At 35.1% G+C, this 17,960-nt stretch overlaps 1 protein-coding gene across 5 annotated transcripts in view; it reads left to right on the top strand.

Moving 5' to 3' along the window:
* The first annotated feature begins 612 nt into the window (after window positions 1-612).
* Window positions 613-17,960, top strand: part of LOC123548324 (SNF-related serine/threonine-protein kinase-like) — a 44,281-nt gene continuing 26,933 nt past the window's right edge. For 2 of the 5 annotated variants that reach the window (XM_045335495.2, XM_045335497.2), the window contains exons 1-3: window positions 613-1,354; window positions 6,626-6,767; window positions 7,928-8,137. In XM_045335495.2, the coding sequence (XP_045191430.2) occupies window positions 715-1,354; window positions 6,626-6,767; window positions 7,928-8,137 (992 nt within the window). In that variant the 5' untranslated portion in view covers window positions 613-714. The remainder of the gene's footprint in view (window positions 1,355-6,625; window positions 6,768-7,927; window positions 8,138-17,960) is intronic. The other 3 variants (XM_045335499.2, XM_045335500.2, XM_045335496.2) reach the window with 2 other exon arrangements.

Consider the following 17,960-nt stretch of genomic DNA (forward strand, 5'->3'; position numbering starts at 1 on the left):
TCTTGTTATGTTTCTTGACGACTTCGCTGAAAGATCTAGTTAGACGTGTAGAAGTTAATCGCATTGACAAATATTTCACGCAATTCGATAAAAAAGTATGCGTAATGATTAAAAACATTTACGTATAATGTATTAATTATCACGCCTTCATCAGATGTTTTTGTTCAAAACGAAAAGACACAAGTTGACTTGACGCGAAACTTTTAGATAAGTGGAGGCCCTGATAAGCTTCCGTACATATCTAGCCATCTCATGAAAAATATTCCAACATGTTTATTCAGAGCTAGATCTAATTGTCGATATAACAATATTCGAAATGACAAAAGATTTTTTCTTTGCAACTAAATTTAAATCGTCAGTGTTGATGGAAAAATATACTACAGTGCGAGCATTTTAATGCGAGAAAACCATAAAGTTTTAGACAACTCGTCTTAGTTTTCTGTACTTGTGAAAACATTTTCTCACAACTGAAGGCCCTTCTAAGCTTCCGTAGCTTTGCTTTTTGCTTTCGATAAAAAATTAGCTCTACACGTACTTATTCTTAAATTGTCTCCCTTAGAAAAGAAAAACATGTTCATTCACCGAAGATCACGTGATTGGACGTCATGCGTAAGAATGATGCGCAGTTGCATTTGTGTACATTGAAAGTTAGCAATGGAAGTGTCAAATTGTATTTGGAACAAATAATGTTTTGAAACTTGGATAATCAAGAAAATGGGGGATAAGGCTAACAGCAACAATCGACAGAGGGCTTCCATTATGCCCCATAGAAAGCTTAGGAGTGATTTTGATGGGAAAATAGCAGGATTGTACGATCTTGAAGAGACGATCGGTGAAGGCCATTTTGCAGTTGTGAAGCTAGCTAGACATGTATTTACGGGTGAAAAAGTAGCAGTTAAAGTGATTGATAAAACCAAACTAGATGATATTTCAAAAGCTCATTTATTTCAAGAAGTTCGCTGCATGAAATTAGTGCAACATCCAAATGTAGTACGATTGTATGAAGTTATTGATACACAGACTAAGTTGTATCTGATTCTGGAACTTGGGGATGGTGGAGATATGTATGATTATATTATGAAACATGAAAAAGGAATAGAAGAAAACAAAGCTAGACTTTATTTTAGACAAATTGTTGAAGCAATATCATATTGTCACAGACTACATGTTGTACATAGAGATCTGAAGCCAGAAAATGTTGTATTTTTTAAGAAATTAGAGTTGGTGAAATTGACTGATTTTGGCTTTAGCAATATGTTTAATCCTGGAAACAAACTAGAAACTTCATGTGGATCATTAGCGTATTCAGCACCAGAAATTCTCCTTGGTGATTCATATGATGCTCAAGCTGTTGGTAGGTAGTTCTGCAATAAAGTTTTGTGCAAATTTAGCCTAACTTATTCGGCTAATCGATTCGGGATGACTTATGATCTAATATTTTGTAGAACTCTCATCCCTTGGTCACAGTATTAATGGGGATTTGATAACCAGGTGTGTTGTCCAAATGTCACTGGATTAATGGTCTCAAAATTGCAGAAATTGACAGTATCTTTTCTCTAAATCTGGCAGTCTTATCCAGTGTTCACTAAGCTTTGTCACGTTTCAAAAGTTTATGAATAAACAGAATGTCTAGGTCAACTGTCAAGTTCGATAATCTGTGTCTTCCGAGTCTTTGAAAGTTTTGATATATAGCCCTTATTCAAAATTGCAAAATTGACAGTTCACTTTCTCACTCGGGGTTGGCGACTACCCGTCCAGGGCGGGTAAACCCGTCCAGGAAAACCCAGGTTGGGCAATACTCCTAAAAATGAATGAAGTGGGTAATACTGGGCAATGAGCAGTTTTTCTAATTTTTTTTTTACTTACTTTGAAACCATTGTTGAAGTGATAGGTAGCTGAGGGAACAGCTTTATTAACAAAATTATGGTTTATTTACTCAACAAAATATTATTTATGTGAAAGTAAAACACCCTTCAGCATTTTATGAACTTTACAGAGCACAAGTTTTGCAGTTTTTTCGATCCCAAGTCTGTTTCTGAGTTTTGTCTGAATAATACCAAAATGTGAAAACACCCTTTCAGTTGACACTTAAGATACCGGCATATCTAGAAGTTTTTTTGCTACCCTACAGAGAGGTTGACCAATTGCTTTCAATATGTCAAGCACAGCCAGCATCTGGCACTTGCAGGTGGTGTTCTTTAGTTAAATTTGACCTACATTGTAATTTAATCCTTTTTTTCCCCAAATTTATTAACTGGATTACATTTTAAAATACGCTTTAAGCTTTAATTTATAGGTACACATACTTTCATAAAGCTTACATATTACTATTTTAATATACTGAAAATTAATACAAAAACACACAAGCAGGGAAAGATAAATGTACCCCTCCTGCACTGTCCCCACAAAATGTTATGCGGAAGTGGCACACTTTAAAAAGTTTTCCAGCAGATGTGGGCCCTGCAAATGTTAAGTCTGTGGCTCTATACATTTATATGTGATTCGTGACCTTTTCATATATATTTAAACAAGAATGTTACGAAAGGAATGGTTTAATTAGTGTAGCAGACTAATTTTCATGCACAAGTATAAATCTTGAAATTAAGTGTCAAACCCGAATGCCAAATGTAGCAGCAAAGAATTGTTAAGAAGTAAGCTTGAGTCTGTTACAGTGCTTATAAAATGCCTTTTCTTCAGTCAGTGTTCTTTAGAATTGTTGTGCATGCAGGGTTTTTTTTTCGGCTGTTTTTATAGCCATTATTCGGCTATATTCCCAATGCCAAAAAGTATGTCTTTTTCCCAAAATGAGTGCAAAAATTCCCAATCTACATTCTGAAAAATATTTCATCAAAATTGCACAAAAATTGACCAAATTATGGACAATTTTGTAATGGAAGTCTGTTAAAGAGGTTGTACAATGTGAAATAAGTGTATGAGAAAGTGCTTAAACACATCCATACTATATCCTATGGGACTAAATATTTCCCAATTTAGAACATTTACGCGTCAAAATTCCCAATTTTGGGGGTATAGGCTATGTTCCCAAATTAGCGGCTAGCTAGAAAAAACCCTGGCATGTGGTATCTTGGAATGAAAATATCAAAACAGTTGTGATCGTAGGACATAGCGTGTTTCATTTTGTTTTAATCCTCCAATATGCTATTTCTAATCTTTTAATACTCAGGACATGTCTTTGAAGATATCTTTTATACCATACTTTATGTGGTTAGACTAATACAAAGTGTTTGATTTGTAATTCAACATGTTAATCTCAAGTCAGAACAGCATTTTTTGTTCCTATTTTTAACTCCATTACAGAGAAAGCTGTCAGATTATATTGACATTCCCACTTAGGCCTAAACTGGGTTGGACAAATCAATGCTAGTGCTGTACATAGTACTTCTAAACTATGATTGTTTATAAAATTTTAAAAAATACTAACATATTTGAAAAGTAAACAGTAGCAACCTTTTTCTAGAACTTTACATAAGGCCACTGACTTTCAATCACTGGTCCCTGGTGAGTCCAGGGTTGGCGACTACCCGCCCAGAGTGGGTAAACCCGCCTGAGAAAACCCGGGTTTTCCCGGGTTGGGCAATACTCCTAAAAATGAATGAAGACAATTTATGAAGTGGGCAATACTGGGCAATAAGATATTATAGCACTAGGCATGCAGGTGTCACTGCTATCACTACATTGTATATGGGTTGTTAGTCAACTAAAGGGCTAAACTATGTATTGAAGTTTGAATTGAAATATTATATTGCCCAGTATTGACCACTATCGCCCAGTAAAACCCGGGTTTTCCCAGTATTACCCACTGGGCTGGGCAATATGCTTAAAACCTGGGTTTTTGTCAACCCTGCCCTGGTCCCTAGGGTTTGAGGCTTTGAGTTTTGCATGGGTCATCATGTGGGGAATAGATCCAGCTGTCCTGCAAAAGGTTCAAGGTTGGTGGTTCTTCTCTTATGGTAGCCCGCACCTGAAGTAATAATTAATATAGAGATGGACACCTTTGTGACACCAAAGTTTGGTCTTTTATTCATGATTACAAGTCAGAAAATCTCAGTATGAGTTATGACCTAAATTCAGACATGTGGTTGTGACTTAAAACCAGAAAATGAAATAATTATTTTTAGTTGCTATTGTCATGTAGTAATATCAAACATCAAGGAACAGACATTTAATTAATTAGTACTCCACATTGTTTGATATGGTAAGCATGCCATTTATGTCAAGTGATGATATGACCACAACTTCCTTTTTAGTTATACATAACAAAGACAATGACTTGTAAAAATAAAGTTTAAAAATTGTCATGATAGAAAATTGTACAATATCAAGTAGTAATCAGTAGATTTAATAAGCCACTTCCTCTTTAAAGATAATGTTTTAACTACATGTAAATTATTATACATTTAACAAATTTGTATAAATTTGTTTATAATGTAACATTTTTACATGTTTGCGTCTTATGTCAGACCCCTAGCGCAAAGGTCAAGGTCACACTAAGGGAAATATTTAAGGTCATTTTTCTTGACTCAAAAATGAGATTATTTTTTTAAAATACAGTGTGAACTAAGTAACTGTATAATGGCAATATGGACTTACCACATTGTAGATATAGTATACTCTTGACATTATTATGTTTATTATAACTACCCAATGTCATTAGTTCAAATATTTGATATAGGTGACCTCAGTTTTGACATAAACCAATTGATTAATCTTGTTTGTTCAACATATCATTATAAAACAGAAAATGTGAAAATGTGAAAGGTTTCACATGAAATATACACAGACATGAACATTTGTCTTTGCTGAGTTTTAGCCTGCTGGCGGCAATTGATTCTGCCTTTGCGACCAGTGCAGACCATGATCAGCCTGCACGTCCATGTAGGCTAAGCACTACAGCAGCAAACAGTGTTAGAAATACATGTATTTTTCATTTTGGTCACACTCACAGCATAAATTTGCTACTGCAACCAATTAAGCGTTTCAGTAAATCTGTTTGAAATTTTACTCATTATGTATTATTTGATTCCCAGTTCAAGTATATTTATGATAAGATGTTTAATTAAGATCTTTTTGAGAACCTAGGGAAGGTCATTTGGTCTTTCAAATACTAAGAATTGTATTAAGTGGAAAAACATATATCTTTCCATGTGAAATAGGCGCATACATGTATTTCAAGTGATGAGCCAGATTAGTATAGCTAAAGTTAGAAAATGTCTAGATTTGCAAGGCAAATTTGAAAGATGATCTGAGATATTTACATAAAATGATAAATTTATAGCAAATTACTCTGGGGCAGAGTGTTAATTTATTCACATCTTTGTTCCTATTTTTAGCCTTTAGCCTGCTTGCGGCAAGTGATTCTGCCTTTGCGACCAGTGCAGACCAAGATCAGCCTGCACATCCATGCAGGCTGATCGTGGTCTGCACTGGTCGCCCCAAATTGAATGACAGACCAGTCCATTTTTGAAAATTAGCAGGGTAATGGTTACATGTAGCTTACCATAGTACATGGTGCTGAAGCTGAGCTATTGCTATAACCTTGTTAAACTTTGTCAGAAAATTACAGTATAGCACTGTAGAGATCACAATTTTTGTCCGGTCTAATGGAACATGCCATGGTCAGAATGTTACCCAAAATGAAATCATGTTTTATTATACTAGGTCATAGAGGATCAAATAGTAGTTCACTAGGTCAGATCGTATAAAAACTTTGTTTACACTGTAAATGAAATATTTTCTGTCAGATCTAGTTGATACTTGGTAGAATGTTTGTTCTAATAAAATCTAGGTCAGTGTTAAATTGGTCATCTGGCGTCGAAAAATTAGGTCAAGTTAGTGATACTTGGCCTTTAACAAGAGCCTTCCTGCTTGCAATTAATGAATGTTCAGTTTACCAGTATGAATAATATAGTGTTAAGTCTAGACTGCCAAGTGTTGTATTAAGGTCAGTTGCAACTTTTTGGATATGATAAACAGTCTGATGATAAAGAATTGTTTTAGTGTGAGTTTACTTTAGCAGTACATAAATGCAGTTGGATTGAATGATTTGCATGCATAGGAATGTAACTATGTTTACCTGACTGTAACAGATGTGTCTGTATTGATTTTGTATCAACTACTAATGCTCCTGACTCATCATGTAAATGAAGTATAAATATTATATTATGTCCCTTTGAAAGTTTTATTAATAAAAGTATATTTCCTCACTTTGGGTTATTAATGCTGGACATGGTCGATTCTGCCTTTGCGACCAGTCTAGATCCTGATCAGCCTGCACATCCATGCAGTCTGATCAAGATCTGCAATGTTTGCTATTCAGCCAGTATCTTTTTGGTAAGCACCCCTTTTAACAGTTAATCGTACAGACCAAATTAAGTTCACTATAGAAATAGGGATATACTATGCAAGTATAAAGCACAGCCACAGTGACGTTTTGCTTCTTGGTCAAACGCTTAGGCAGCTTGATCTTGTACCTTTACCTTTATGTACCACTTTTGACCCTAACCGTGCTTGAAACTTTTGTAAGGTATGTTTATCTAAATATCTGGTTTTCTAATTCTATAACTTTCTAGAGTCATAATAATAGCTGTATTGTTGTTTATTTTAGATATATGGAGCCTGGGTGTGATCCTTTTCATGTTGGTATGTGGGAAGCCACCATTCCAGGAAGTGAATGACAGTGAAACCCTCACCATGATAATGGATTGTAAATATCAGTTCCCGCCACATGTCTCACAGCCTTGCAGGGAGTAAGAATATTTGTACATATTGTATGTGTAAAAGTGCTGTTCTTGTATCTCTAAATATTTTTTTAAGAATAACTTCATAAAATTAATGCACTTTTTGTCTTGTCTTATTCCCTCTGTCAGAATAATGAGACACTTCAATATTAGAAGCATACATTTACTCACCCGAAGCAGTACATTTTGCTCAATGCTCACATGAACTTTGTTCAGGGTCAACTATTATTATATATATATATATATATATATATATATATATATATATATATATATATATATATATATATATATATATATATATATTGTCCAACGTCATTTGTCAACATCTTTTACTTACAAACATCTTGTCAAAATTACAGTAAACTTTGTTTGTAGCATTTTGTCGTAATTCACTTTCAAGTTTGTTCCGACGGTTCCGCTTTTCTCCTTTTAGGGGCTGAGTTAAAAATAGAAAGAAAACGTTTAAACAACTTTTTCTCATGAACCACTGGATGGATCTTCGCCAGACATGGTATCTAGCATCCTTGTGTGGTCCTCTCTCAATCTTTGTTCAAAAAATTCTGCTTTGCCCCTTTCAGGGGCCACCAGAGCTAAAAGAACAGCTCCCCTTGAACAACTACATGGATCTAATCAAACTTGGTTTATAGCATCCTTGTATGGTCCTCTATGATTTGTTGAAATGGTTCTGCTTGGCCTATTCAAGGGCCTCCAAGGTTGAAAACTAGAAAAACTTTTAAATAGCTTCTTCTTTCAAACCACAAGTTTGATCAGTCTTCAACAAACTTAATCTTTTGCATCTGTGTGTGGACCCCCTCTCAAATTTGTTTGTATGGTTTGACTATGCTGCTTTTAGGGGCTGGAAAGGGTAGAAAAAGAAAAACCTTTTAACAACTTCTTCTTCTGAACAATTTGATAAATCTTCACCAAACTTGAACTGTGGCATCCTCATATGGACCTCCCTCCAGTTTATTCCTATGATTCTGCTTGACTTATTCTTAGGGACCACCAGAGCTAAAAATAGAACAACTTTTAAACAATTTCTGCTGGTAATAATTATCACCACCTTGTTCCATACCATTGGTACATATGGACCTCTCTCTATTCTGTTCAGATGGATTAGAGTAGATGTTAATACATATTGTGATTGATTGTGCTCACAATTGCAGTCTGGTATCCCTGATGCTGCGTCGAGAACCGGGAAATCGTGCAACCTTGCAGCAGATAGAAGAGCATGACTGGCTGAAGACTGGTGGCGATGATATACCACACTATCATATGCCTCTCATCTCCCGAGAACAGGTGTCCGAAGAAGATCATGTTACTGTTGTAGATAAAATGGTTGAAGGCTGTATAGCAACCAAGGAAGATATATTACAGTAAGTTGTTGTTTGGTACAGCTATGGTTATGTCTTTGTTTTCAGCTTGAGCTTCACATTACTCCAAGGTTAAAAATGGGCATATATGACCATGTCATGATAACCATTACAGTGTCTTGTACTAGACTGAAACTTCACAGAAGGCTTCATAGTCAACAAGAATTCTGAAGTAACCAAGTTATATAACTCTTGGTTAAATTTATTGGGAAGTATTGGCATTTTTCATCTTGGAAAATTTCGTTTAAGTTTTGCATGCAGCTGTAAAGCTTTATCTCAGTAACACCTGTGACTATTAAATTGAATTTTCACACAAAGCTTCCTGGTCATCAAACCTGCTTATATAAGGTTGAATGAAACTGGAATTATGACCCTTTATTTTAAGCTCGACTAGTCGAAGAATAGGGGAGCTATCCTACTCGTCCCGGCATGAGCGTTAGTGTTAGCATGAGCGTGAGTGTCACACAAATGTTAAAATTTGCGTACCACCCCAAATATTTTCATAGTCCATTGAAATATTGCTTTGATATTTTTACTTGTTTACCATCATGACCCCAGTCTGTAAAAAGGAGGAGGCCTCTCTATCAAGCATTTTGACTGAATTATGGCCCCTTTTCGACTTAGAATTAATGTTAAAGTTTGCGTACCACCCCAAATATTTTCAAAGTCCATTGAAATATTGCTTTCATATTTTGCATACTTGTTTACCATCATGACCCCAGTCTGTGAAAAGGAGGAGACAACTCTGTCAAGCATTTTGACTGAATTATGACCCATTTTTGACTTAGAATAAATGTTAGTTTGCGTACCACCCTAAATATTTTCATAGACCATTGAAATATTGCTTTGATATTTTTACTTGTTTACCATCATGACCCCAGTCTGTAAAAAGGAGGAGGCCTCTCTATCAAGCATTTTGGCTGAATTATGGCCCCTTTTCGACTTAGAATAAATGTTAAAGTTTGCGTACCACCCTAAATATTTTCAAAGTCCATTGAGATATTGCTTTCATATTTTGCACACTTGTTTACCATCATGACCCTAGTCCGTAAAAATGAGGAGACAACTCTATCAAGCATTTTGACTGAATTATGGCCCCTTTTCGACTTAGAATATGCTTATTGTAATGTTAAAGTTTTACTAATAGCTTATATTATACTTTCAAGCACTGAGAATAGTCGAGCGCGATGTCCACTGACAGCTCTTGTTAGAAAATTGTGTTTAAGTTTTGCTACTAAGTTGTTATTATGGCCAGGAGATAAATTGTAATTGAAATCTCAGTTACTTTAGACTTTTCTGACTGATGAAAAGTATGATCTCTTGTTTGTATATGAGTATAATGTTATATGGACAGCTCATGTTATATTAAATGGGGAACCTTTAATTGGTGTGCCCAAAGACCTGCAATGTTGATGTATAGTGGCCAGGCAGACTTTAAACAAATTTGGCAAGCTATATACTAAGTACTTCAGTATTAGAGGTGACATCAGGTCTTTAAATTAAAGATGATTTTAAATGTTTATACTGTTATTTTATTACAAACACATTTCCTTTGATTTACCATTGCCTTAGATTGACATCATATGTAAACCATAAACAAACATTTTATATAAACTTAAGGAGCCTGCTATTTTGCCTGGCATAAATGTGTCATGGATATACTTGACATGTTTAAAGCTGTGGCCTCCCACAACTTCACCTTTTCTCATTGTTGTTGGGTTTAACTAGAAATATACAAAATGTAAGTGAGTAATAAGTCTTTAAAAGTGTAATCTAAATATGTGTAAAAGAGTATTAATAATGAATAATTGGAATTCTTTCCAAAAATATAATACAGTAAAGATATATGGGTACATAAATACCTACACCAACATAAAAATATAATTGAGCCGCACCATGAGAAAACCAACATAGTGCATTTGCGACCAGCATGGATCCAGACCAGCTGCGCATCCGCGCAGTCTGGCCAGGATCCATGCTGTTCGCTTTCAAAACCTATTGCAGTTAGAGAAACAGTTAGTGAACAGCATGGATCCTGACCAGACTGCACGGATGCGCAGGCTGGTCTGGATCCATGCTGGTCGCAAATGCACTATGTAGGTTTTCTCATGGTGTAGCTCAACCATATTCAGATGTAAAAGAACTCTAGAACTCTCAAAGAACTATTTAACAGTTTTCCATGATAGCTATTATTTTAGCTTTATTAAGGTACAGTATGTTCCAGCGATTTTTTTCCTTCTTTATAAAGTATCCCTAAAAGGACCTTTTCCCAATTGAAAAATGCAATCTTTTTTCCCAATTATCATCCGAAAATTCCCCAAATGACCAAATTAAGTTTGCATTTTGATGATTGCAGAAGGAAAATTTAGTTATATTGACATTCACCATGATTTAACCATTCAAACCGTTTGTTTGATGATATTTACATGGAATTAAAGGAAGAAGCATTCAAAATGATGTTATAAATTAACTATAAAAATTCCCAATCTGAGTAAAAATCCTGCTATTTTTCCCAATTTATCCGGTACCGGACCTTTTCCCAAAAGTGCAAAAAAAATCACTGATGTTCTGTGCATCATGAAAATCTTAAGATTTATTTTCTCACAGTTCTATCATGACAAGCAATATTCTTTGAAACTTGTTTGTAAATTCAGTATATTTGGAAGAGCCGTCATTTTGTTTATGATTGAATTGTAACCTGACACGATCAACAGGCTTTCTAAATAAATACACTTTTTCACTTTTTTGATATGGCGTATATCACTTGCAGTATTGCTAAAATCTCTGATGACATTTTGTTATTGTGTTATTGGAGACAGATTTGATTTTTACCACAGTGAAAATAAAGATATATCTTTGTAAGATAATAAAACTGTGTAATAGTATCTTACAGAGGACCTGAGTGGCTGCAAACTGCTATATTAGTAGACAGATAGACAATTAATGCTCTTTAAATGTCGCAGAAACCTCATGTTTCTATTTTGTTTCAGGGTAAGATGATAAGATAGATATTTTGATATGTATTGAAATAGCTTCAAAAAGCATTATTAAGCTAGAATTACTTCAATTTAGAAAATATTAAAAAAATACACGATAATAACATAAAAAAGATATTTGTAGAAATTGTAATCTATTTTTACAGCAGTTTTGATGATGTAAGAAAAGGATGTGGGAGGCATTGGTTTTGTTGATATTTGTAGACAGTATCTTCGAAAGGTTGAAATTGTATAAATATGACAGTAAAGACCTCTTTTATTTTCATTGTTCAAATATCTGCCAGTAAAGTAAACAAGTATTTTCATTATAAGATTTACCTTTTATAAGTTCATAATTGTTTTAATTTAAAGGGCATATATCAGCAGAATTTAATGTTATCTTGCTTGCTGAGTTTGTGTCCATATTCACACAGCTAATGCATCTATTTGTAAATATGACCTGTGATAAAATATCTGTTTATCTAGTTACACCATCTTCTATATGTAAGAAGTTATCACCAATTACTGTAATACTATGAACCAAGGTGTAAAGATGGTATGCTCTCGCCTGAGGTAACTGTAATCATTAATTGTAATGGGATATGAATCAGTTACAATTTCTTCTAAATGTAATCAGCCATTTTTAGCTCGACTATTCGAAGAATAGGGGAGCTATCCTACTCGCCCCGGCGTGAGCGTTAGCGTGAGGGTGAGCGTCATACAAATGTTAAAGTTTGCGTACCACCCCAAATACTTTCAAAGTCCATTGAGATATTGCTTTCATATTTTGCATACTTGTTTACCATCATGACCCCAGTCTGTAAAAAGGAGGAGGCAACTCTCTCAAGCATTTTGACTGAATTATGACGCCTTTTCGACTTAGAATAATTGTTAAAGTTTGCGTACCACCCCAAATATTTTCAAAGTCCATGGAGATACCGCTTTCATATTTTGCATACTTGATTACCATCATAACCCCAGTCTGTAAAAAGGAGGAGGCAACTCTATCAAGCATTTTGACTGAATTATGGCTCCTTTTCAACTTAGAATAATTGTTAAAGTTTGCATACCACCCCAAATATTTTCAAAGTCCATTGAGATATTGCTTTCATATTTTGCATACTTGTTTACCATCATGACCCCAGTCTGTAAAAAGGAGGAGGCAACTCTATCAAGCATTTTGACTGAATTATGGCCCCTTTTCGACTTAGAATATGCTTATTGTAATGTTAAAGTTTTACCCATTGCTTATATTATACTATCAAGCACTGGGAATAGTCGAGCGCGCTGTCCACTGACAGCTCTTGTTTATAAAGATGCTTAAACTTCAGACCTGACGTAATCTTAATCAGTTATTGCAATACGCTTTAATCAATTACAATTTCTTAATTGTGAGCCGTGAGATTATCCGTCATTTCCTGGTTATATACTTCTGAATTTAATTGAATACACTTGCAAAATGATCTGTATTTCAAAAACATAATTACTTTGTTATTATAGTTAAATTACATTAAATTTCTGAAATGATTACAATAAGGTCCTGCAATTACTGCAACACAATGTAAACAATGTGGTTACACTCTAAAACAGCACACATTTCAGAGATGAGGTTTTAAAGGAGTTTTTTTCATTAATTTCTCCCTGCTCATCAAGTCTGTTGTTATTGATTTGTCTGTGTCTGTATAAAATTTCCCTACAATTTGTATTTGACATTTCAGTAGCAAATTTACAATCTAGTAATGAAATTAGAGCTGCTGATTTTGCAAGTTTTTTCCTCTGTGTTAGCTTTGTTCACTAATTGAAAAGTTCCATTCCATTTGGGATTGAATTATTGTTTTTAGCTCACCTGTCACAGAGTGACAAGGTGAGCTTTTGTGATCGCGCGGTGTCCGTCGTCCGTCCGTGCGTCCGTCCGTAAACTTTTGCTTGTGACCACTCTAGAGGTCACATTTTTCATGGGATCTTGATGAAAGTTGGTCAGAATGTTCACCTTGATGATATCTAGATCAAGTTCGAAACTGGGTCACGTGCCATCAAAAACTAGGTCAGTAGGTCTTAAAATAGAAAAACCTTGTGACCTCTCTAGAAGCCATATATTTCACAAGATCTTCATGAAAATTAGTGAGAATGTTCACCTTGATGATATCTAGGTCAAGTTCGAAACTTGGTCACATGCCTTCAAAAACTAGGTCAGTAGGTCTAAAAATAGAAAAACCTTGTGACCTCTCTAGAGGCCCTATGTTTCAAAAGATCTTCATGAAAATTGGTCAGAATGTTCACCTTGATGATATCTAGGTCGAGTTCGAAACTGGGTCACGTGTCTTCAAAAAGTAGGTCAGTAGGTCAAATAATAGAAAAACCTTGTGACCTCTCTAAAGGCCATATTTTTCATGGGATCTGTATGAAAGTTGGTCTGAATGTTCATCTTGATGATATCTAGGTCAAGTTCGAAACTGGGTCACGTGCGTTCAAAAACTATGTCAGTAGGTCTAAAAATAGAAAAACCTTGTGACCTCTCTAGAGGCCATATATTTCATGAGATCTTCATTTAAATTGGTCAGAATGTTCACCTTGATGATATCTAGGTCAAGTTCGAAAGTGGGTCACGTGCCGTCAAAAACTAGGTCAGAAGGTTAATTAATAGAAAAACCTTGTGACCTCTCTAGAGGCCATATTTTTCATGGGATCTGTATGAAAGTTGGTCTGAATGTTCATCTTGATGATATCTAGGTCAAGTTCGAAAGTGGGTCACGTGCCATCAAAAACTATGTCAGTAGGTCAAATAATAGAAAAACCTTGTGACCTCTCTAAAGGCCATATTTTTCATGGGATCTGTATGAAAATTGGTCTGAATGTTCATCTTGATGATATCTAGGTCAAGTTCGAAACAGGGTCATGTGCGGTCAAAAACTAGGTCAGTAGGTCTAAAAATAGAAAAACCATGTGACCTCTCTAGAGGCCATACTTGTGAATGGATCTCCATAAAAATTGGTCAGAATGTTCACCTTGATGATATCTAGGTCAAGTTTGAAACTGGGTCACGTGCCTTAAAAAACTAGGTCAGTAGGTGAAATAATAAAAAAACCTTGTGACCTCCCTAGAGGCCATACTTTTCATGGGGTCTGTATGAAAGTTGGTCTGAATATTCATCTTGATGATATCTAGGTCAAGTTCGAAACTGGGTCAACTGCGGTCATAAAGTAGGTCAGTAGGTCTAAAATTATTAAAATCTTTTGACCTCTCTAGAGGCCATATTTTTCAATGGATCTTTATGAAAATCGATCTGAATGTTCACCTTGATGATATCTAGGTCAGTTTCGAAACTGGGTCACATGCGGTCAAAAACTAAACCAGTAAGTATAAAAATAGAAAAACCTTGTGACTTCTCTTGAGGCCATATTTTTCATGAGATCTTCATGAAAATTAGTGAGAATGTTCACCTTGATGATATCTAGGTAAAGTTCAAAACAGGGTCAGGTACCTTCGAAAACTAGGTCAATAGGTCAAATAGAAAAACCTTGTGACCTCTCTAGAGACCATATTTTTCAATGGATCTTCATGAAAATTGGTCAGAATTTTTATCTTGATAATATCTAGGTCAAGTTCAAAACTGGCTCACATGAGCTCAAAAACTAGGTCACTATGTCAAATAATAGATAAAACGACGTCATACTCAAAACGGGGTCATGTGGGAAGAGGTGAGCGATTCAGGACCATCATGGTCTTCTTGTTTTACCATTTTGTCTTTCATGGGAGTGGTTTGCTGATGTGGTCTCAAATTGTCTTATTTTTTCTTATCTGAATATGGCAGATTAATGAATGTTTAGTTAGGGTGAATACAGATCAGAATATGTGCCTAGCAAAGGAAGGCAAATATCTTTGTTTTTAAGTTAGTCTACAAGTTTATCTGTGCAAAACGACTGCATCTCTCAGCTATTACTTGCAATGATTCAACTGATTTCAGTGAAACTTCACAAAAATGTTAAGCATGATCAGAAGATGTATCAGGTTTGTATCTCCACCAAAACAAGACAGTTAGACACATGTATGAACCATGTATACATCTCAAAGGTCAATGTCAAGGCATAATCAAATATATTGAAGACAGTGGTTCACTGAATTTCCTGAAATAATATGAAATAAGGCAAAGCCTCAAAGCGAGCTCAAAGAAATCGGATTTATCTAAAAATATTATGCATCATTTATTTGTCACAAAGAAACTATTCACTAGTCACAAGAACTCAGGAGAACCTATTCACTGAAAAAGTCTACATTTAGTGTCACCATACCTATAACAGTGAATATCATACGTTGCAAAATTTATGGGAAGCCGGTGACACGGTGACGTCATTACCGCGTTCCCGTTTCTTTTGGCTTATTATGACATTTTTTCCATTTTCTGGCCGATGCTTGATCTTTTAAATGAAAACAATATTTTTTTCAAACAACTGGAAATCATTTTTTTTCATTATTGTTAAGTGATGAGTAATTTTTAGCAATTGAATGAAGTTCTGTATTCACTCCGGAAAGAAGTACTTCCTGTGAGCACCAGTCCGCTAGGGTGCGCTTTTTTAAAACTTCCGACGAAACTTTTCAAATCCATCACCAAGTGTGAAAGTATACTTGCGTTACCGTAAAGCTCGATTCTCGAACAGGCCCTTTGGGCCTGCTCTTCGAGCTCGCTATAAGTGTCATTATTCAAAGGGCACACAGATATTTTGTGTCTTAACATGTCATCATATAATGTATTATGTCATAGACTTAAAAATTCTGGGAGTATTTCACAGATGAGAAAGTCTTGGTATAGACAGCGATTTAGATGATGAAAATGTCTGCAAGGATTGACCACCTACACATTCTGCGGAATTCATACACATTTTAAGCTTCCTGTCGGTGTCTTTCTGTCATCAGTAGTTACTCTAGGCCTGTATTTTCTACATTAAGAAATGAATTATGTCTCCCCATAATGTGGAGAGATATATTGATTTTGTCTTGTCCATCAGTCTGTCTGTCCATAAGTCACAAAAGTTTGTCTGGTCTTCTCCTCGGAAACTTTTAATAGGATTGCAACCAAGCTTTGTAAGAATGCCCCGTACCATGGCTAGTTTGCATATTGTTGGCATTTTCATGTTGAAATGCATTGCTAGTTTAAGGTCTGTTTGGCTAATCTGTAATAGTCATTTCTATACATAGATAAGTTAGTACTATTAAAGGCAGGTAATTTAATTTTAAAAATATTACAGTTACGTTTTGTACTATTGACTAGCCATATCTATGAGTGAGTTGTGAGTCAAATTATGAATTTAGAGATAATACACGTTTTTTTGTATATTAACGTCTGCAGAAGCCCGCGGGATTGTTTGTGACCGAGACCGAAGGTCGAGGTCACAATCATATCTCAAGGGCTTCTGCAGACGTTAATACACAAAACAAACGTGTATTGTCGCTATTCTTGCATAAAAATATATTTCACGATGATTTATGTATTGTTTTCATATGTGATGACTTGACGATTCTGGTACATTTTTTATTTACCATTCCAGTTGTTCTTGGAAACGGTAAACATGTTTTAAATATCCGTATCCAGGGCCCGGAAATAAACAACACTATCAAAAGCACATCCTGAAGGTTTTTAAGTGATTTTTTTTATCTCTCATTATTACAAACATAAAATTACCAATAATTCTTCATATCAGTTCACAATTTGGTGGACTTGATCATAATTTCAAGAATAATAACTTTACATTCGAGTTATATTTAGTACGGACAGTCGGACACGCAGTTGGAGTACGGATGAGTACGAACGTAGTGTCAAGTTTCCAAGCTGTTTATATAAATTCTTCGAGAAATTAGATAAAAACATTCTGACTGATACTTACCAAAATCATAAATATGATACCTAAAAACAAAGAATCGCACAGGTAAACACGTGGTTCTTTAAAATTTACGGTTGTCTACAAAATCTGAATTGATGCAGAGTTCTAAAAGGGGAGTAAACATGGGAAGAAACGAGTATGAACAATGTTGGGGGCAGCGCATTTGGCGTTAGTTACTGATGCAGTAAAACATTCTATGGTTTAGACTGCATCTTTAATGCTTCAAGAAGAGGTTTTTATGAAAGAAAAAAGACGCAGATACCAGATGTCAATCTGCGCAGAATTACATATACGTCCCTGGGAAAGCATTTTAAAAATAAAAATCGGGTATTAACAGCACGTGAATTGCCTTGTTTGCACACGATTTTTCTCCCGTTAATACATGGGCGGATCCAGTGAAAAAAGTAGTTTTTATGCAAGAATATAAATATGTAAAGAATGGGAAAACAAGACACAGTAGGAAAACCTGTAAATGAAACAAAGATATATTTTTGTATAATTAATGTAGGGATAATACACGTTTTTTTGTGTATTAACGTCTGCAGAAGCCCTTGGGATATGTTTGTGACCTCAACCTTCGGTCTCGGTCACAAACAATCCCGCGGGCTGCTGCAGACGTTAATACACAAAACAAACGTGTATTGTCACTATTCTTGCATAAAAATATATTTCACGATGATTTATGTATTGTTTTCATGTGTGATGACTTGACGATTCCGGTACATTTTTTATTTACCATTCCAGTTGTTCTTGGAAACAGTAAACATGTTTTAAATATCCGTATCTAGGGCCTGGAAATAAACAACACTATCAAAAGCACATCCTGAAGGTTTTTAAGTGATTTTTTTTATCTCTCATTATTACAAACATAAAATTACCAATAATTCTTCATATCAATTCACAATTTGGTGGACTCTATCACAATTTCAAGAATAATAACTTTACATTCGAGTTATATTTAGTACGGACACGCAG

The sequence above is a fragment of the Mercenaria mercenaria genome, chromosome 6 (genome assembly GCF_021730395.1).
Source record: "Mercenaria mercenaria strain notata chromosome 6, MADL_Memer_1, whole genome shotgun sequence".
NCBI lineage: Eukaryota > Metazoa > Mollusca > Bivalvia > Venerida > Veneridae > Mercenaria > Mercenaria mercenaria.